Source organism: Oncorhynchus mykiss, chromosome 28 (assembly GCF_057628025.1).
Source record: "Oncorhynchus mykiss isolate SJ-2025 chromosome 28, ASM5762802v1, whole genome shotgun sequence".
Classification (NCBI taxonomy): Eukaryota; Metazoa; Chordata; class Actinopteri; order Salmoniformes; family Salmonidae; genus Oncorhynchus; species Oncorhynchus mykiss.
The window spans coordinates 37,877,501-37,900,110 of record NC_143049.1 but is presented as its reverse complement, the minus strand read 5'-3'; the positions used below and the strand labels follow the sequence as shown (position 1 = coordinate 37,900,110).

The 22,610-nt window shown below is 41.4% G+C and overlaps 1 protein-coding gene across 3 annotated transcripts in view; it reads left to right on the top strand.

Moving 5' to 3' along the window:
• The window catches only part of LOC110509116 (cadherin-7), a 141,022-nt gene that overhangs the window by 47,370 nt on the left and 71,042 nt on the right, over positions 1-22,610 (top strand). For all 3 annotated transcript variants that reach the window (XM_090225630.1, XM_036966569.2, XM_090225629.1), the window contains 2 exons: positions 10,044-10,338; positions 18,546-18,665. In XM_090225630.1, coding sequence (XP_090081756.1) covers positions 10,044-10,338; positions 18,546-18,665 — 415 coding nt within the window. The remainder of the gene's footprint in view (positions 1-10,043; positions 10,339-18,545; positions 18,666-22,610) is intronic.

The following is a 22,610-nucleotide window of genomic DNA, read 5'->3' as shown; positions in this document are numbered from 1 at the left end:
CCTATAGGGATAGATCCTGAACTGAGGAACAGAGCATCCTATAGGGATAGATCCTGAACTGAGGAACAGAGCATCCTAAAGGGATAGATCCTGAACTGAGCAACAGAGCATCCTATAGGGATAGATCCTGAACTGAGGAACAGAGCATCCTATAGGGATAGATCCTGAACTGAGGAACAGAGCATCCTATAGGGATAGATCCTGAACTGAGGAACATAGCATCCTATAGCGATAGATCCTGAACTGAGGAACAGAGCATCCTATAGGGATAGATCCTGAACTGAGGAACAGAGCATCCTAAAGGGATAGATCCTGAACTGAGCAACAGAGCATCCTATAGGGGTAGATCCTGAACTGAGGAACAGAGCATCCTATAGGGATAGATCCTGAACTGAGGAAAAGAGAAACATAGCATCCTAACGGGATAGATCCTGAACTGAGGAACATAGCATCCTATAGTGATAGATCCTGAACTGAGGAACAGAGAAACATAGCATCCTATAGGGATGGATCCTGAACTGAGGAACAGAGCATCCTATAGGGATAGATCCTGAACTGAGGAACAGAGCATCCTATAGGGATAAATCCTGAACTGAGGAACAGAGCATCCTATAGGGATAGATCCTGAACTGAGGAACAGAGCATCCTATAGGGATAGATCCTGAACTGAGAAACAGAGCATCCTATAGGGATAGATCCTGAACTGAGGAACAGAGCATCCTATAGGTATAGATCCTGAACTGAGGAACAGAGAAACATAGCATCCTATAGGGATAGATCCTGAACTGAGGAATAGAGAAACATTGCATCTTAGAGGGATAAATCCTGAACTGAGGAATAGAGAAACATTGCATCCTATAGGGATAGATCCTGAACTGAGGAACAGAGCATCCTATAGGGATAGATCCTGAACTGAGGAACAGAGAAACATAGCATCCTATAGGTATAGATCCTGAACTGAGGAACAGAGCATCCTATAGGGATAGATCCTGAACTGAGGAACAGAGCATCCTATAGGGATAGATCCTGAACTGAAGAACAGAGCATCCTATAGGGATATATCCTGAACTGAGGAACAGAGCATCCTATAGGGATAGATCCTGAACGGAGGAACAGAGAAACATAGCATCATATAGGGATAGATCCTGAACTGAGGAACAGAGAAACATAGCATCATATAGGGATAGATCCTGAACTGAGGAACAGAGCATCCTATAGGGATAGATCCTGAACTGAGGAACAGAGTTTCCTATAGGGATAAATTCTGAACTGAGGAACAGGGCATCCTATAGGGATAGATCCTGAACTGAGGAACATAGCATCCTATAGGGATAGATCCTGAACTGAGGAATAGAGAAACATAGCATCCTATAGGGATAGATCCTGAACTGAGGAACAGAGAAACATAGCATCCTATAGGGATAGATCCTGAACTGAGGAACAAAGCATCCTATAGGGATAGATCCTGAACTGAGGAACAGAGCATCCTATAGGGATAGATCCTGAACTGAGGAACAGAGCATCCTATAGGGATAGATCCTGAACTGAGGAACAGAGCATCCTGTAGGGATAGATCCTGAACTGAGGAACAGAGCATCCTATAGGGATAGATCCTGAACTGAGGAATAGAGAAACAGAGCATCCTATAGGGATAGATCCTGAACTGAGGAACTGAGGAACAGAGCATCCTATAGGGATGATCCTGAACTGAGGAACAGATTATCCTATAGGGATAGATCCTGAACTGAGGAACAGAGCATCCTATAGGGATAGATCCTGAACTGAGGAACAGAGCATCCTATAGGGATAGATCCTGAACTGAGGAACTGAGGAACAGAGCATCCTAAAGGGATAGATCCTGAACTGAGGAACAGAGCATCCTATAGGGATAGATCCTGAACTGAGGAACAGTGCATCCTACAGGGATAGATCCTGAACAGAGAAACATAGCATTCTATAGGGATAGATCCTGAACTGAGGAACAGAGCATCCTATAGGGATAGATCCTGAACTGAGGAACAGAGCATCCTATAGGGATAGATCCTGAACTGAGGAACAGAGCATCCTAAAGGGATAGATCCTGAACTGAGGAACAGAGCATCCTATAAGGATAGATCCTGAACTGAGGAACAGAGCATCCTGTAGGGATAGATCCTGAAATGAGGAACAGAGCATCTATAGGGATAGATCCTGAACTGAGGAACAGAGCATCCTATAGGGATAGATCCTGAACTGAGGAACAGAGCATCCTATAGGGATAGATCCTGAACTGAGGAACAGAGCATCCTATAGGGATAGATCCTGAACTGAGGAACTGAGGAACAGAGCATCCTAAAGGGATAGATCCTGAACTGAGGAACAGAGCATCCTATAGGGATAGATCCTGAACTGAGGAACTGAGGAACAGAGCATCCTATAGGGATAGATCCTGAACTGAGGAACAGAGCATCCTATAGGGATAGACCCTGAACTGAGGAACAGAGCATCCTATAGGGATAGATCCTGAACTGAGGAACAGAGCGTCCTGTAGGGATAGATCCTGAACTGAGGAACAGAGCATCTATAGGGATAGATCCTGAACTGAGGAACAGAGCATCCTATAGGTATAGATCCTGAACTGAGGAACAGAGCATCCTATAGGGATAGATCCTGAACTGAGGAACAGAGCATCCTATAGGGATAGATCCTGATCTGAGGAACTGAGGAACAGAGCATCCTAAAGGGATAGATCCTGAACTGAGGAACAGAGCATCCTATAGGGATAGATCCTGAACTGAGGAACTGAGGAACAGAGCATCCTAAAGGGATAGATCCTGAACTGAGGAACAGAGCATCCTATAGGGATAGATCCTGAACTGAGGAACAGTGCATCCTATAGGGATAGATCCTGAACTGAGAAACATAGCATCCTATAGGGATAGATCCTGAACTGAGGAACAGAGCATCCTATAGGGATAGATCCTGAACTGAGGAACAGAGCATCCTATAGGGATAGATCCTGAACTGAGGAACAGAGCATCCTAAAGGGATAGATCCTGAACTGAGGAACAGAGCATCCTATAGGGATAGATCCTGAACTGAGGAACAGAGCATCCTATAGGGATAGATCCTGAACTGAGGAACAGAGCATCCTAAAGGGATAGATCCTGAACTGAGGAACAGAGCATCCTATAGGGATGGATCCTGAACTGAGGAACAGAGCATCTTATAGGGATAGATCCTGAACTGAGGAACAGAGCATCCTATAGGGATAGATCCTGAACTGAGGAACAGAGCATCCTATAGGGATAGATCCTGAACTGAGGAACAGAGCATCCTAAAGGGATAGATCCTGAACTGAGCAACAGATCATCCTATAGGGATAGATCCTGAACTGAGGAACAGAGCATCCTATAGGGATAGATCCTGAACTGAGGAACAGAGCATCCTATAGGGATAGATCCTGAACTGAGGAACAGAGCATCCTATAGGGATAGATCCTGAACTGAGGAACAGAGCATCCTATAGGGATAGATCCTGAACTGAGGAACAGAGCATCCTATAGGGATTGATCCTGAACTGAGGAACAGAGCATCCTATAGGGATAGATCCTGAACTGAGGAACAGAGCATCCTATAGGGATAGATCCTGAACTGAGTAACAGAGCATCCTATAGGGATAGATCCTGAACTGAGGAACATAGCATCCTATAGCGATAGATCCTGAACTGAGGAACAGAGAAACATAGCATCCTATAGGTATAGATCCTGAACTGAGGAACAGAGCATCCTAAAGGGATAGATCCTGAACTGAGGAACAGAGCATCCTATAGGGATGGATCCTGAACTGAGGAACAGAGCATCTTATAGGGATAGATCCTGAACTGAGGAACAGAGCATCCTATAGGGATAGATCCTGAACTGAGGAACAGAGCATCCTATAGGGATAGATCCTGAACTGAGGAACAGAGCATCCTAAAGGGATAGATCCTGAACTGAGCAACAGATCATCCTATAGGGATAGATCCTGAACTGAGGAACAGAGCATCCTATAGGGATAGATCCTGAACTGAGGAACAGAGCATCCTATAGGGATAGATCCTGAACTGAGGAACAGAGCATCCTATAGGGATAGATCCTGAACTGAGGAACAGAGCATCCTATAGGGATAGATCCTGAACTGAGGAACAGAGCATCCTATAGGGATAGATCCTGAACTGAGGAACAGAGCATCCTATAGGGATAGATCCTGAACTGAGGAACAGAGCATCCTATAGGGATAGATCCTGAACTGAGGAACAGAGCATCCTATAGGGATAGATCCTGAACTGAGGAACAGAGCATCCTATAGGGATAGATCCTGAACTGAGGAACAGAGCATCCTATAGGGATAGATCCTGAACTGAGGAACAGAGCATCCTATAGGGATAGATCCTGAACTGAGGAACAGAGCATCCTATAGGGATAGATCCTGAACTGAGGAACAGAGCATCCTATAGGGATAGATCCTGAACTGAGGAACAGAGCATCCTATAGGGATAGATCCTGAACTGAGGAACAGAGCATCCTATAGGGATAGATCCTGAACTGAGGAACAGAGCATCCTATAGGGATAGATCCTGAACTGAGGAACAGAGCATCCTATAGGGATAGATCCTGAACTGAGCAACAGAGCATCCTATAGGGATAGATCCTGAACTGAGGAACAGAGAAACATAGCATCATATAGGGATAGATCCTGAACTGAGGAACAGAGCATCCTATAGGGATAGATCCTGAACTGAGGAACAGAGCATCCTAAAGGGATAGATCCTGAACTGAGGAACAGAGCATCCTATAGGGATAGATCCTGAACTGAGGAACAGAGCATCCTATAGGGATAGATCCTGAACTGAGGAACAGAGCATCCTATAGGGATAGATCCTGATCTGAGGAACAGAGCATCCTATAGGGATAGATCCTGAACTGAGGAACAGAGCATCCTATAGGGATAGATCCTGAACTGAGGAACAGAGCATCCTAAAGGGATAGATCCTGAACTGAGGAACAGAGCATCCTATAGGGATAGATCCTGAACTGAGGAACAGAGCATCCTATAGGGATAGATCCTGAACTGAGGAACAGAGCATCCTATAGGGATAGATCCTGAACTGAGAAACATAGCATCCTATAGGGATAGATCCTGAACTGAGGAACAGAGCATCCTATAGGGATAGATACTGAACTGAGGAACAGAGCATCCTATAGGGATAGATCCTGAACTGAGGAACAGAAACCAGAAAAGTACATGTTTCAAAACATGTTGGAAATACAATAATTAGAATGAATACACAATAACACATTTTATTGTAATTACGTAGAACAATTTGTCTGGAGAGCATATATTTGTCTTCCAAACATATTGAAGGCATTATTCAGTCATTTCACATGCCATGGAATATGTTAGAATTGCAAACAGAATGTGTTAATTCCCAGTAGGGTTGACTCCTGAAAAAAGATGATGACTTATCAGTGGAGGCTTAAATATCTGGCCTAAATTTGATGACTTATTTACATTATTTAAAAATCAACTTTGAGGATGGTGTGCTATGATTTCTTAAGACGTGGTCTACTCAATTTGTTTCTATGGTAATTTTTTTATATATTTTTTTCACGTCAGTTGGGAAAAACACTGCTCAAATATCAGAAGTGTTCTTTCCCTGTTTTTGTTTGCACAACTATAGCCCTTGAAAACATGTTGTTATTTGAGAAATCTGAAGGTACAGTATCTACATGTTAGGGACAATGACTACTACCTATTTTGGCAGCATCCAAAGCATTATTCAGTTTCAAATGTTTTAATGATATTCTACTGCACTAACTGCAATGTGGCCTTGACGGAATTGGTCACCTCACCTATTCAGAAATCTCAACTTTGAACAAATAACCCAAGCTTGTCAAGCCCAAGCTTGTCACTACAATGCCGTGCAATGCAATTTAATCAGCTACGGGCAGTCACTGAGAAAAGAGCATTGAGCTATGCCACGGAGACCGTCTTTTTATTGGGGCTGCAAGCCTTTACCCGTAGAGAGTAAGGCGGATATGGACTTCTTTGTTTTTCTCCTTGGTTCAATACTGTATTCACAAACCGAGCAGAACACAGAACGAAACACAACCCTGTACCCCAAACACTCTCTCTCTTTCCTCTCTCTCTCCTCTCGCTCTCCTCTCTCTCTCTCTCTCTCTCTCTCTCTCTCTCTCTCTCTCTCTCTCTCTCTCGCGTGCTCTCGCTCTTTCTCTCTCCACTCACCACTCTCCTGAGTCTAGAGGGTTAGATTGAGTACCTGAAAAGGGGGATGGTTTCAATAGAAGGGGAGAAAAAGCTATGGGCCTGGTTTGTGGCCCAGGCCCCCTCAAGAGACCGACGTTAAATAAGGCTTCTCGGACAGAGAAAAAAATCTTTCTCTATGTGAAACAGAGGGAGAGAAAGAGAGGGGGTGGATGGGTAGAGATGGAAATAAAGATAGTGTAAAGGGAGTCGGGAGGGAGAAGGGCAACAGAGATTTCCTGTTTGATATCATATGGAAGCCTTTTTTTAAATTCTCCAGACAAATATGATAAGAAGAACGGATTGTATTACGTTATTTTATGCAAATAAACCCAAAGATACCCATAGGCCTATGATTTTTAGGTTTTTACGTAGAGCACTTTTATTAATAGCATTGAGTTATTATAAATCTGAGTAATCCCCAATGTGATGTGAAAAACACTTCGAACAACTCCCTCACACAGGATGTCCGATTTGAAATAGATTTGTTGACCAAAATATGCATTTTAACTTGAAATGCAGTGACTAATATTTGAACGAAATCCATGTAAATAAAGAGTGAAGTTTGAACACAGGCAAAATATTGAGCTGTGAAAATCCATCTTGGTAAACCAACTCTAATAAATAATAAATGACAGAAAGAAACAAATTTTCTTAAAAACAGATCTCCCTGAAAACTAGGGCACCTGAAGTGGTGCCTGACAGATGTAAAGCTGACGTATTGCATTTAACAAAATATCCTCGACCAGGGCTGGCAATTTGTATTCATGTGTTCCAGAAATGATCTGATTGTGAAAAAGACTGAGGTTGTCAAGAGTCTAGGTGATGCTGGTAAAAGGCAGAGTCAGGAGCAGGACACAGAGATGAGTAATAACCGTTACTTTACTCAAAAACAATGAAGGAGACAAAATAATCCAGTTCACAAAACCAGACAACTTGACAATAACAAACACGCACAAAATCAAGGGGGAAACCAGAGGGTTAAATAGGGAACAATTATTACGGAATGGAAACCAGGATGTGTACAATGAAGACAAAACAAATGGAAACCAGATGTGTACAATGAAGACAAAACAAATGGAAACCAGATGTGTACAATGAAGACAAAACAAATGGAAACCAGATGTGTACAATGAAGACAAAACAAATGGAAACCAGGTGTGTACAATGAAGACAAAACAAATGGAAACCAGATGTGTACAATGAAGACAAAACAAATGGAAAATGAAACGTGGATCGGTGGCAACTAAAAAAACGGTGACGTCGACCGCCGAACGTCGCCTGAAACAAGGAGAGGGACCAACTTCGGCGGAAGTCGTGACAGACGTGTGCAGAGTAAAAGAACAGAAGAACTCGACATAATCTCAACGCGCAATTTCCAGCAGTTTTGACCAAATGATAACCATTTCAACATGATCTCTACTATATTAGTTCAATGGTATGTATTTCTTAATAATAGATCCCTTGGTAAGTTAATGTCATGGCTTTTTGTAGGCAGTCGAGGAGTTGGAACTAGATGTCAAAATAAATCCCATTTTCACTAAAGCAATGATTTTTGGCCGATATTATGACTAAATGTACTACATTTTCTGGAATACTATCCCAGATTGTTTGGAGTGTTTGTTTATCATTCAGTTCTATAATTATTTTGAAGAATCCATTTGACACACCAGTCAAAAGCTTTGACACAGCTACTCATTCAAGGGTTTTTCTTTATTTGTACTATTTTATACATTGTAGAATACATTGTAGAAGACATTAAAACTATGAAATAACACATATGGAATCATGTAGTAACCCAAAAATGTTTAAACAAATATTTTATATTTGAGATTCTTCACATGGCCACCCTTTGCCTTGATGACAGCTTTGCACACTCTTGGAATTCTCTCATCAGCTTCATGAGGTAGTCACCCGGAATGCATTTCAATTAACAGGTGTGCCTTGTTAAAAGTTAATTTGTGGAATTTCTTTCCTTCTTAATGCGTTTGAGCCATCAGTTGTGTTGGGACAATGTAGGAGAGGTATACAGAAGATAACCCTATTTGGTAAAAGACCAAGTCCATATTATGGCAAGAACAGCTCAAATAAGTAAAGACAAACGACAATCCATCATTACTTTAAGACATGAAGGTCAGTCAATAAGGTAAATGTCAAGAACTTTTAAAGTTTCTTCAAGTGCAGTTACAAAAACCATAAAGCGCAATGATGAAACTGGCTCTCATGAGGACCGCCACAGCAAAGGAAAACCCAGAGTTACCTCTGCCGCAGAGGATACATTCAATAGATCTAGCTGCACCCCAGAATGCAGCCCAAATAAATGCTTCACAGAGTTCAAGTAACAGACACATCTTAACATCAACTGTGTGAATTTTTACTTATTTTACCAGGTAAGTTGACTGAGAACACATTCTCATTTACAGCAATGACCTGGGGAATAGTTACAGGGGAGAGGAGGGGGATGAATGAGCCAATTGTAAACTGGGGATGACTAGCTGACCATGCTGGTATGAGGGCCAGATTGGGAATTTAGTCAGGACACCGGGGTTAACACCCCTACTCTTACAATAAGTGCCATGAGCTCTTTAATGACCTCAGAGAGTCAGGACACCCGTTTAACATCCCATCCGAAAGACAGCACCTTGTCACAGGGCAGTGCCCCCAATCACTGCCCTGGGGTATTGGGATATTTTTTTAGAGTGCCTCCTACTGGCCCTCCAACACCACTTCCAGCAGCATCTGGTCTCCCATTCAGGGACTGACTAGGACCAACCCTGCTTAGCTTCAGAAGCAAGCCAGCAGTGGTATGCAGGGTGGTATGCTACTGACCTTCATGGTCAAATTGCTACAAAGAAACCACTACTAAAGGACACCAATAAGAAAAAGAGACTTGCTTGTGCCAAGAAACACGAGCAATGGACATTAGACCAGTGGAAATATGTCCTTTGGTCTGGAGTCCAAATTGGAGATTTTTGGTTCCAACCGCCGTGTCTTTGTGAGACGCAGAGTAGGTGAACGGATGATCTCCGCATGTATGGTTCCCACCGTGAAGCATGGAGGAGGAAGTGTGATGGTGTGAGGGTGCTTTGCTGGTGACACTGTCTGTGATTTATTTAGAATTCAAGGCACACTTAACCAGCGTGGCTACCACAGCATTCTGCAGTGATACACCATCCCATCTGGTTTGCGCTTAGTGGGACAATCATTTGTTTTTCCACAGGACAATGACCCAACACACCTCCAGGCTGTGTAAGGGCTTTGTGACCAAGAAGGAGAGTGATGGAGTGCTGCATAAGATGACCTGGCCTCCACAATCACCCAACCTCTACCCAATTGAGATGGTTTGTGATGAGTTGGACCGCAGAATGAAGGAAAAGCAGCCAATAAGTGATCATTATATGTGGGAACTCCTTCAAGACGGTTGGAAAAGCATTCCAGGTGAAGCTGGTTTTGTGAATGCCAAGACTGTGCAAAGCTGTCATCAAGGCAAACGGTGGCTACTTTGAAGAATCTCAAATCTCAAATTAATTTTTGATTTGTTTAACACTTTTTCTGGTTACTACATGATTCCATATCTGTTATTTCATAGTTTTGATGTCTTCACTATTATTCTACAATGTAGAAAACTGAGTAGGTGTGTCAACTTTTGACTGGTAGTGTATATAGAGAAACTTAATATTGACACTGGTTCCATTTTAAGGTGTCATAATTCTTAAGTAGTTTTGTATTGTATTTTAACCTCTGCTCTTCCCCTGTAGCTGCACTCGGACGTGGACAAGGGTGAAGGGCAGGTGAAGTACGTACTCAACGGAGAGGGAGCTACCTCCATCTTCACCATCGACGAGAACACGGGTGACATCCACGCCACCAAGCGTCTGGACCGCGAGGAGCAGCCTTACTACACGCTCCGGGCTCAGGCCAGGCACCGCCACACCAACCTGCCCGTGGAGCCAGAGTCTGAGTTCGTCATCAAGGTCCAGGATATTAACGACAATGAGCCAAAGTTCCTGGATGGACCCTACTCAGCCAGGGTCCCCGAGATGTCCCCAGTGGGTGAGTAGCATTAAGTGAAATCATCAACCCAGTGTCCAAAACATGTCAATCAAATCATATCCACCACGTCATGTCAACCTATTTTGCCTGCTGGAAAGGCCTATAGCGTGGTGCAGAACATTGATAGGGGGTGACAAGCAATAGACATACACTGTAGTAGTATGGACACTGTAGTAGTATGGACACTACAGTCGTATGGACACTGTAGTAGTATGGACACTATAGTAGTATGGACACTGTAGTAATGTGAAGACACAATAGTAGTATCAAGAAACTGTAGTAGTATTAAGACACTGTAGTAGTATGGACACTGTAGTAGTATGGACACTGTAGTAGTATGGACACTATAGTAGTATGGACACTGTAGTAGTATGGACACTGTAGTAGTATGGACACTGTAGTAGTATGGACACTATAGTAGTATGGACAGACACTGTAGTAATATGCAGACACAATAGTAGTATCAAGACACTGTAGTAGTATGGTCTCTATAGTAGTATTTCCACTATAGTAGTATAGACACTGTATTGGTATGGACACTGTAGGGGTATGGACAATGTAGTAAGATGAAGACAATGTAGTAGTATGGACACTGTAGTAGTATTGACACTGTATTACTATGGGCATTTTGTTAAGATGAAGAAGCTCTAGTAGTATGGATACTGTAGTAAGATGTAGACAATGTAGTAGTATGGCCACTGTCGTATGGACACTGTAGTAATGTGAAGACACTGTATTAGTGTGGCCACTGTAGTAATATGAAGACACTGTAGTAGTATGGACACTGTAGTAATGTGAAGACACTGTATTAGTGTGGACACTGTAGTAATATGAAGACACTGTAGTAGTATGGACACTGTAGTAGTATGGACACTGTAGTAGTATGGACACTGTATTAGTATGAAGACACTGTAGTAGTATGGACACTGTAGTAATGTGATAACACTTTAGTAGTATCAAGACTCTGTGGTAGTATCAAGACACTGTAGTAGTATCAGGACACTGTCGTAGGATGAAGACGCTGTAGTAGTATGAAGACACTGTAGTAGGATGAAGACACTGTAGTACGATGAAGACACTGTATTAGTATGGGCACTGTAGTAGTGTGATAACACTTTAGTAGTATCAATACTCTGTGGTAGTATCAAGACACTGTAATAGTATCGGGACACTGTCGTAGGATGAAGACGCTGTAGTAGTATGGACACTTAGTAGAATGAAGACAATGTAGTAGTATGAAGACACTGTAGTAGTTTGGACACTGTAGTAGTTTAGACACTATGGTAGTATAAAACACTATAGTATTATGGTCACTAGTAGTGTGAACACTGTAGTGGTATGGATGCTGTAGTACTATGGACACTGCAGTAGTATGAAGACACTATAGTAGTATGAAGACACTGGAGTAGTATGGACACTGTATTGGTATGGACACTGTATTAGTATTGACACTGATGTAGTACGAAGACACTATAGTAGTATCAAGACACTGTAGTAGTATCCAGACACTGTAGTTTTATGGACACTGTAGTTTTTTGGACACTGTAGTAGTATGGATACTAGTAGTAAGGACACTTTAGCAGGATCGTCACTGTAAGAGTACGACGACACTGTAATGGGAACAGTGTCCCCTCTGCAAGGGGAACAACTACTTCTAGGTTTCAGAGCGACGAGTGACGTCACCGACTGAAACACTATTAGCACGCACCACCGCTAACTAGCTAGCCATTTCACACCGGCCACACTAGCACCCTCTGAGCTAGCCTCCCTCTTTAGCGCGAGTGAAGTGAGTTTGGAAACAACTGAATGTATGCGTCTTGGAAGTAGTTTTCACATACAAACTTTACACTGTATGTCCCAACTCATAACCAAATATTCTTCCCAAAATATAACATGTTCGCTGTGGTAGAGCGTTTATTTTGATTGATGATTTTCTGCATTTACAGTGCCTTGCGAAAGTATTCGGCCCCCTTGAACTTTGCGACCTTTTGACACATTTCAGGCTTCAAACATAAAGATATAAAACTGTATTTTTTTGTGAAGAATCAACAACAAGTGGGACACAATCATGAAGTGGAACAACATTTATTGGATATTTCAAACTTTTTTAACAAATCAAAAACGGAAAAATTGGGCGTGCAAAATTATTCAGCCCCCTTAAGTTAATACTTTGTAGTGCCACCTTTTGCTGCGATTACAGCTGTAAGTCGCTTGGGGTATGTCTCTATCAGTTTTGCACATCGAGAGACTGAAATTTTTTCCCATTCCTCCTTGCAAAACAGCTCGAGCTCAGTGAGGTTGGATGGAGAGCATTTGTGAACAGCAGTTTTCAGTTCTTTCCACAGATTCTCGATTGGATTCAGGTCTGGACTTTGACTTGGCCATTCTAACACCTGGATATGTTTATTTTTGAACCATTCCATTGTAGATTTTGCTTTATGTTTTGGATCATTGTCTTGTTGGAAGACAAATCTCCGTCCCAGTCTCAGGTCTTTTGCAGACTCCATCAGGTTTTCTTCCAGAATGGTCCTGTATTTGGCTCCATCCATCTTCCCATCAATTTTAACCATCTTCCCTGTCCCTGCTGAAGAAAAGCAGGCCCAAACCATGATGCTGCCACCACCATGTTTGACAGTGGGGATGGTGTGTTCAGCTGTGTTGCTTTTACGCCAAACATAACGTTTTGCATTGTTGCCAAAAAGTTCAATTTTGGTTTCATCTGACCAGAGCACCTTCTTCCACATGTTTGGTGTGTCTCCCAGGTGGCTTGTGGCAAACTTTAAACAACACTTTTTATGGATATCTTTAAGAAATGGCTTTCTTCTTGCCACTCTTCCATAAAGGCCAGATTTGTGCAATATACGACTGATTGTTGTCCTATGGACAGAGTCTCCCACCTCAGCTGTAGATCTCTGCAGTTCATCCAGAGTGATCATGGGCCTCTTGGCTGCATCTCTGATCAGTCTTCTCCTTGTATGAGCTGAAAGTTTAGAGGGACGGCCAGGTCTTGGTAGATTTGCAGTGGTCTGATACTCCTTCCATTTCAATATTATCGCTTGCACAGTGCTCCTTGGGATGTTTAAAGCTTGGGAAATCTTTTTGTATCCAAATCCGGCTTTAAACTTCTTCACAACAGTATCTCGGACCTGCCTGGTGTGTTCCTTGTTCTTCATGATGCTCTCTGCGCTTTTAACGGACCTCTGAGACTATCACAGTGCAGGTGCATTTATACGGAGACTTGATTACACACAGGTGGATTGTATTTATCATCATTAGTCATTTAGGTCAACATTGGATCATTCAGAGATCCTCACTGAACTTCTGGAGAGAGTTTGCTGCACTGAAAGTAAAGGGGCTGAATAATTTTGCACGCCCAATTTTTCAGTTTTTGATTTGTTAAAAAAGTTTGAAATATCCAATAAATGTCGTTCCACTTCATGATTGTGTCCCACTTGTTGTTGATTCTTCACAAAAAAATACAGTTTTATATCTTTATGTTTGAAGCCTGAAATGTGGCAAAAGGTCGCAAAGTTCAAGGGGGCCGAATACTTTCGCAAGGCACTGTATCAGAGTGCCATCACGTAGCCTGATATTAGATGTGTCCATGTAAACAGGATTATTAGGGAAATCGTTCTTGTAAAGCATGTCAACGTTTTAATCTAACTATTATATCAATCTGACTATCTGCAATAATCACATTGTTGTGTGCATGTAACCGCACTGTAGTATGGAGACTAGTATGGAGACTAGTATGGAGACTTTAGTATGGAGACTTTAGTATGGAGACTAGTATGGAGACTAGTATGGAGACTAGTATGGAGACTAGAATGGAGACTAGTATGGAGACTTTAGTATGGAGACTAGTATGGAGACTTTAGTATGGAGACTAGTATGGAGACTAGAATGGAGACTTTAGTATGGAGACTAGAATGGAGACTAGTATGGAGACTTTAGTATGGAGACTAGTATGGAGACTTTAGTATGGAGACTAGTATGGAGACTAGAATGGAGACTTTAGTATGGAGACTTTAGTATGGAGACTTTAGTATGGAGACTTTAGTATGGAGACTAGCAAGGAGACTTTAGTATGGAGACTAGTATGGAGACTAGTATGGAGACTAGAATGGAGACTTTAGTATGGAGACTTTAGTATGGAGACTTTAGTATGGAGACTAGTATGGAGACTTTAGTATGGAGACTAGTATGGAGACTAGAATGGAGACTTTAGTATGGAAACTTTAGTATGGAGACTAGTAAGGAGACTTTAGTATGGAGACTAGTATGGAGACTAGTATGGAGACTAGTATGGAGACTAGAATGTAGACTTTAGTATGGAGACTTTAGTATGGAGACTTTAGTATGGAGACTTTAGTATGGAGACTAGTATGGAGACTTTAGTATGGAGACTTTAGTATGGAGACTAGTAAGGAGACTTTAGTATGGAGACTAGTATGGAGACTAGTATGGAGACTTTAGTATGGAGACTAGTATGGATACTGTAGTATGAAGACTAGTATGGAGACTAGTATGGAGACTTTAGTATGGAGACTTTAGTATGGAGACTTTAGTATGGAGACTTTAGTATGGAGACTAGTAAGGAGACTTTAGTATGGAGACTAGTATGGAGACTAGTATGGAGACTAGTATGGAGACTAGAATGGAGACTTTAGTATGGAGACTTTAGTATGGAGACTTTATTATGGAGACTTTAGTATGGAGACTAGTATGGAGACTAGTATGGAGACTAGTATGGAGACTTTAGTATGGAGACTAGTATGGATACTAGTATGGAGACTAGTATGGAGACTAGTATGGAGACTTTAGTATGGAGACTTTAGTATGGAGACTAGTAAGGAGACTTTAGTATGGAGACTAGTATGGAGACTAGTATGGAGACTTTAGTATGGAGACTAGTATGGATACTGTAGTATGAAGACTAGTATGGAGACTAGTATGGAGACTTTAGTATGGAGACTAGTATGGAGACTAGAATGGAGACTTTAGTATGGAGACTTTAGTATGGAGACTAGTATGGATACTTTAGTATGGAGACTTTAGTATGGAGACTAGTATGGAGACTAGTATGGAGACTTTAGTATGGATACTTTAGTATGGAGACTAGTATGGAGACTGTAGTATGAAGACTAGTATGGAGACTAGTATGGAGACTTTAGTATGGAGACTAGTATGGAGACTAGAATGGAGACTTTAGTATGGAGACTTTAGTATGGAGACTAGTATAGAGACTTTAGTATGGAGACTAGTATGGAGACTAGTACGGAGACTAGTATGGAGACTAGTATGGAGACTTTAGTATGAAGACTAGAATGGAGACTAGTTTGGAGACTTTAGTATGGAGACTAGTATGGCGACTTTAGTATGGAGACTAGTATGGAGACTAGTAAGGAGACTTTAGTATGAAGACTAGTATGGAGACTAGTATGGAGACTTTAGTATGGAGACTTTAGTATGAAGACTAGTATGGAGACTAGTATGGAGACTTTTGTATGGAGACTAGTATGGAGACTGTAGTATGGAGACTAGTATGGAGACTATAGTATGGAGACTATAGTATGGAGACTAGTGTGGAGACTAGTATGGAGACTATTATGGAGACTGTAGTATGGAGACTAGTATGGAGACTAGTATGGAGACTAGTATGGAGACTGTAGTATGGAGACTATAGTATGGAGACGTGTTTTGTTTGACATTCTCAGTAGTTTTGTCTTTCAATTCCTGGCTTCTAACATCTGGAGCAAATGTTTTGGCCGCTAGGCCATCGTCCTATATCCACACCGCTTCGTGATAAGATGGAAAGCCAGTGAGGAACTGGGCAAGCTGCAGTATAATTGGCTCTTTTCTCTCTTGTGATTTTCATTGACAATGGACCGCTACCCAAATGGCACCCCTGTGCCCTAAATACTGCACTAATTCTGACCAAGGCTCATTAAATGTAGGACTCTATTTAGAGAATAGGGTGCCATTAGTGTATCACACCATTGTCAATGAAAATGTAATGAGAAAAGATCCACTTATATCGTAGCTTGGACTGGTCCTCACTGGCTTTTCATACATCTTATCTAAAATCGTTAACACCAGATGGGAGATTAATGGAATTTATTAAGAGACAATGATTTGTTTAATCTGGTTATTAGAGGCCAGAGCTTGTTTGTGAGAAAGCCAACCTTCGTGACCAAAGACAAAATGTCTCTCAAGATCTCTCTTAAGCCAATTGGACAAACAAGATGGAGAAAGAAACCTGAAATCTGACGGCTATAGTGTTTTGTTTTGTACCTGGGGAAGAGTTACAGGGGAGGGGGTGAATGAATCAATTGGAATCTGTGGATGATTAGGTGGCCATTATGGTATGAGGGCCAGATTGGGAATTTAGTCAGGACACTGGGGTTAACACCCCTACTCTTACGATAAATGCCATGGTATCTTTTCTCCCATCCAGCTACATCTGGTTTCCCATGCAGCAGCATCTGGTCTCACATCCTTTTTCATATCGTTCCTACTTTCACTCCTTTGTATGAAATTATAAAATGAGTGAGAACTCCTGCTCCTTTAAAAATAAAAAAATATAAAATGCGGCTTGTGTAGCTGTGCTGTTCTTCAGTGCGGCGTATGTAAACATAATAAATGTTCTGGAACCTTCTCCACGGTTCTGCGCCATGACACCAAATGGGAAAGGTCCCCAAACGTCTTTATGGACTTTTTACAACCGAGAACATTTAACTATAATTTCTCTTTTCGAGCCAAAGAGTCATAAATACTGCTTAAATGAGGGATCTGGCGGGTTCTATTACCGTAAAAGTAATATATGTTTCCCCAAAATGTGAGAGCTTTAATGTTCTCTTTTAAGTGCCACCAAAGTACCAGAGTGGTGACGTCTCTATAGCCCTTACGAAAGAAATATGTTCAAATCACAATTGGTCGGCGAAGGTGAAACACATAAAAATAAAAAATAAAAAGTTGTGACCGAAGAAAAAAAAAAAAGACTAGAAACATTCAGAACTTGAGTTTTGCCTTCATAGACAGCAGTTGAATTGAACGTGGTGAAAGAACAACAACAAAAGGAAGAGGTGGTCTTTTCAATCACAAGTTGAAACAAACAATAGGGGGAAATTATTTCACTCGATCCAAGGGTAAAGATACCTTTGCTCTACCAATACATGTGAAGAGTGAATATACCTGGCTGAAAGGGTCCCATTTGGACTGAATTGATTGTGCTGAAGAATTACGAGGCTAGTTGAATCACCCAAGTAGTGATTGGTTGACATTTTATATGCCGATATTGTATTTTAGAGAATACACCATTTTCTTGGTGTGTGTGTGTGCGTGTGTGTGTGTGCGTGCGTGCGTGCGTGTGCGCGTGCACACGAGCGTGTGTGTGTGTGTGTGTGTGTGTGCGTGTGTGTGTGTGTGTGTGTGTGTGTGTGTATACCAACACAAATGGTGAAACATATGCATGCAATCTAAACTCACAGCTGTACGTCTGTGGTTGCTTTCATGTGGGCTGGCTTGAAAGTTATTGTTTTTCACATGGCGGAAATTATCAACTCAGAAAACAACTTTTATGAGCATTCCAGTTGTTTTAATTTGGATCATGTCCAAAAAGTTAATGGAGCATAAGCAGTCTCTATCACAACTTATGATATACCCAAAGTAATGGGTAGGAACAGTTTGAATTCCATATAAAGGCAAGACAAGCTCTAGCCTACCCCATGCAATTGCTACAACCCTACTGTACTCACTGGAACAATTTTCTTATAAACGGGGAACACGTTGGCCTTTGATATAGATTTAGGGTTGCAATATTCTGGTAACTTTCCCCCCCAAAATCCCCAGTTTTACAGAAATCCTGGTTGGAGGATACCGGATTTCCTGCTCATTCTCTTTTGATTCCGGGAATCTTCCCGACTGGATTCCATTCATCAAAACTGCATGATGTGTTGATAATTTGAATCAGCTGTGTAGTGTTAGGGCAAAAACAAAAACGTGGACCCCTTTGTATCCACCGGGATCAGGATTAAGAAACACAGGTGGTTAAACACCAGTATCTAACCGGGTCTTCATGAGATCAAATCCTGGTCTACAGCTACTTCGGTTCAACTTGGACTCTCAAATACAAAAATAAAAAAAGGAAAAGGTCTTAAAAACAAACAACAACAAAACATTTGTGACTGAATTACTTCTTGTTGCAGGCACATCTGTGGTGACGGTGGTGGCGACTGATGCGGACGACCCCACGTATGGAAACAGTGCCAGGGTGGTCTACAGTATCCTTGAGGGCCAGCCCTACTTCTCCGTGGAACCAAGAACAGGTCAGCAATACATCACATCACAGTGGTGTGTACTATCAAAAAAAAAACAGGCTCTTTGCTCTCTCCTGTCGTTTATACGGTATTTATACACCAGTGATTAAACCTCAGCGGGGTTGTATGTTTTATATTTTTAGATTACAAAACTGTGAAATATGAGAGATATTGGAGAATTCTGACATTATGTTACACAGCAAAGTTAAGTTTCCCCAAACAATTAGATTGAAAATGTATTTTAGAGAGTTTTTTTTTCTTCTCATGTTTTGTCAATCTTCAGTTTATAGATTAAATGCACGACTGAGTGTTTCCTCACATTGCCGATGACGTTTGTCCCGTCTTGGCGGAAGACGTCGCGTTTTGAATCAACGCTCATTCATTTAGAATTGTGTAGCTGGATCTGGCCCCTGGTGCTTGATGAGTTTTTTGATCAAGTTGTCCCTCAACACACCACTTCAGCTGGCAACACAGCATCTGATTGAGGCGGATGTAAAAACCTTAAATGCAATCAACGTGTTTTTCATTTACCGTGCTCTTTTCATCACATGTAATGTAGCCTCGTCATCGGTTAAGACAACAAGTCTCTTGATTAAGTGCTCTTGAGAACCTGTTGCTACAGTCTAGTAAGAGTCAGAAGGGAAGGGAAAAAGGGAGGGAGGCTTTTGATTTGAACTCAGTGACTTTGATTCAGAGGAAATAACTAAATATATTTATTAAATATATTCTGAAAGAAGGGAATGTGAAGCGGATGACGCTTAAATGAACAAAAAATGTGAATTATGATGAATCCCTGTTAGATTGTGTGTAGAAAACTCTCTGGGAGAGATTTTAGAAGAAGTCATTTCTCTGCATCTAGATGATCTGAAACAGTGTTAAACAACGGTATGTTTCTAGAGGAATATACTGTATTTCCACTTGGATTTACAGTATGCAACGTCATACCTGCTATCCTCCCCTTATTTCACCTTATAATTGGATGTACGTCACTTCGAAAGGAGGAAATAATGCTTTAGAAATGAGTGTCAAACTTCCTTTTGTGACACAGCCTCTCTATGTCTTTCCCTACTGTCACTGTTCAATCAAATCTGTCAACCCCTTAAAAATATATATCAAAGGTAGAAATTATTATCTATTTATCCTTTCTAGGGGGTTTATGCTAGCCACTTTGCTTCTGCACTTTGTGTTTTAGGTTTTAGACTGGGTATCTGTAAAGCTCTTTGGTTTTAGGCTGGGTATCTGTAAAGCTCTTTGGTTTTAGACTGGGTATCTGTAAAGCTCTTTGGTTTTAGACTGGGTATCTGTAAAGCTCTTTGGTTTTAGACTGGGTATCTGTAAAGCTCTTTGGTTTTAGGCTGGGTATCTGTAATGCTCTTCATGGTTATATACTGGGTATCTGTAAAGCTCTTCATGGTTTTAGGCTGGGTATCTGTAAAGCTCTTTGGTTTTAGACTGGGTATCTGTAAAGCTCTTTGGTTTTAGACTGGGTATCTGTAAAGCTCTTTGTGGTTTTAGACTGGGTATCTGTAAAGCTCTTTGGTTTTAGACTGGGTATCTGTAAAGCTCTTTGGTTTTAGACTGGGTATCTGTAAAGCTCTTTGTGGTTTTAGACTGGGTATCTGTAAAGCTCTTTGGTTTTAGACTGGGTATCTGTAAAGCTCTTTGGGGTTTTAGGCTGGGTGTCTGTAATGCTCTTCATGGTTATATACTGGGTATCTGTAAAGCTCTTCATGGTTTTAGACTGGGTATCTGTAAAGCTCTTTGGTTTTAGACTGGGTATCTGTAAAGCTCTTTGGGGTTTTAGGCTGGGTATCTGTAATGCTCTTTGGTTTTAGGCTGGGTATCTGTAAAGCTCTTCATGGTTTTAGACTGGGTATCTGTAAAGCTCTTTGGTTTTAGGCTGGGTATCTGTAAAGCTCTTTGGGGTTTTAGGCTGGGTATCTGTAAAGCTCTTCATGGTTTTAGGCTGGGTATCTGTAAAGCTCTTTGGTTTTAGGCTGGGTATCTGTAAAGCTCTTTGGGGTTTTAGGCTGGGTATCTGTAATGCTCTTTGGTTTTAGGCTGGGTATCTGTAAAGCTCTTCATGGTTTTAGACTGGGTATCTGTAAAGCTCTTTGGTTTTAGACTGGGTATCTGTAAAGCTCTTTGTGGTTTTAGGCTGGGTATCTGTAAAGCTCTTCATGGTTTTAGACTGGGTATCTGTAAAGCTCTTTGGTTTTAGACTGGGTATCTGTAAAGCTCTTTGGGGTTTTAGGCTGGGTATCTGTAAAGCTCTTCATGGTTTTAGACTGGGTATCTGTAAAGCTCTTTGGTTTTAGACTGGGTATCTGTAAAGCTCTTTGTGGTTTTAGGCTGGGTATCTGTAAAGCTCTTCATGGTTTTAGACTGGGTATCTGTAAAGCTCTTTGGTTTTAGACTGGGTATCTGTAAAGCTCTTTGGGGTTTTAGGCTGGGTATCTGTAAAGCTCTTCATGGTTTTAGACTGGGTATCTGTAAAGCTCTTTGGTTTTAGACTGGGTATCTGTAAAGCTCTTTGGGGTTTTAGGCTGGGTATCTGTAATGCTCTTTGGTTTTAGACTGGGTATCTGTAAAGCTCTTTGGGGTTTTAGGCTGGGTATCTGTAAAGCTCTTCATGGTTTTAGACTAGGTATCTGTAAAGCTCTTTGGTTTTAGACTGGGTATCTGTAAAGCTCTTTGGGGTTTTAGGCTGGGTATCTGTAATGCTCTTCATGGTTTTAGGCTGGGTATCTGTAAAGCTCTTCATGGTTTTAGACTGGGTATCTGTAAAGCTCTTCATGGTTATATACTGGGTATCTGTAAAGCTCTTCATGGTTTTAGACTGGGTATCTGTAAAGCTCTTTGGTTTTAGACTGGGTATCTGTAAAGCTCTTCATGGTTTTAGGCTGGGTATCTGTAAAGCTCTTCATGGTTTTAGACTGGGTATCTGTAAAGCTCTTTGGGGTTTTAGGCTGGGTATCTGTAATGCTCTTTGGTTTTAGGCTGGGTATCTGTAAAGCTCTTCATGGTTTTAGACTGGGTATCTGTAAAGCTCTTTGGTTTTAGACTGGGTATCTGTAAAGCTCTTTGGGGTTTTAGGCTGGGTATCTGTAAAGCTCTTTGTGGTTTTAGGCTGGGTGTCTGTAAAGCTCTTCATGGTTTTAGGCTGGGTATCTGTAAAGCTCTTTGGTTTTAGGCTGGGTATCTGTAAAGCTCTTTGGGGTTTTAGGCTGGGTATCTGTAAAGCTCTTCATGGTTTTAGACTTGGTTTCTGTAAAGCTCTTTGGTTTTAGGCTGGGTACCTGTAAAGTTCTTTGTGGCAACTGCTGATGGAAAAATGGCTTTATAGATACATTTGATTGATACAACTCAAACTATGGTTATAATGGATTTCCTGATGTTAGTGTTAGGGAGTTGCAGGTGTACAGTAGTCTGCTTCCAGATTAAAAGCCTCTCCTCTGCCATCAAAGACGGTGTTTACAACCTATTGTAATGCGTTGCCTCTCATTACATCAGATGCATTAACCAGAGCGCTGACCATGGGCGCCGGGGTCAAACTGTAGTTCCTGAGTTATGGAGCATTCTAGAATACAGCAACATGGGCATTGTCATACCAGGGAAAAAGTATTCCCAGCGAGCCTTAGTGGTTGCAATGTCATCGTTATGACATCTTTTATGATGTTGTGGTCAGGTTGTGTACTGGCTGTTTAAGGATGTTTTATTAATGTCGTTTCATCAACAATAAAAAAATATGTGGTAATCTAATGATCCGACAAGATAAAAACCTAAATATGACGTCTTTTAGATGGTGTCTTAATTTCGCAAATCTCGCAAATTTAGCCCACTGTGTTGGTGGTTGTGGAATTTGTCTATTTTCCCCCCTATATGTATCATCTTATAATGAATCTGAGTAATTAATGAATCCGTTGATTCAAGCCGGGTGAAAAATTGCCACAT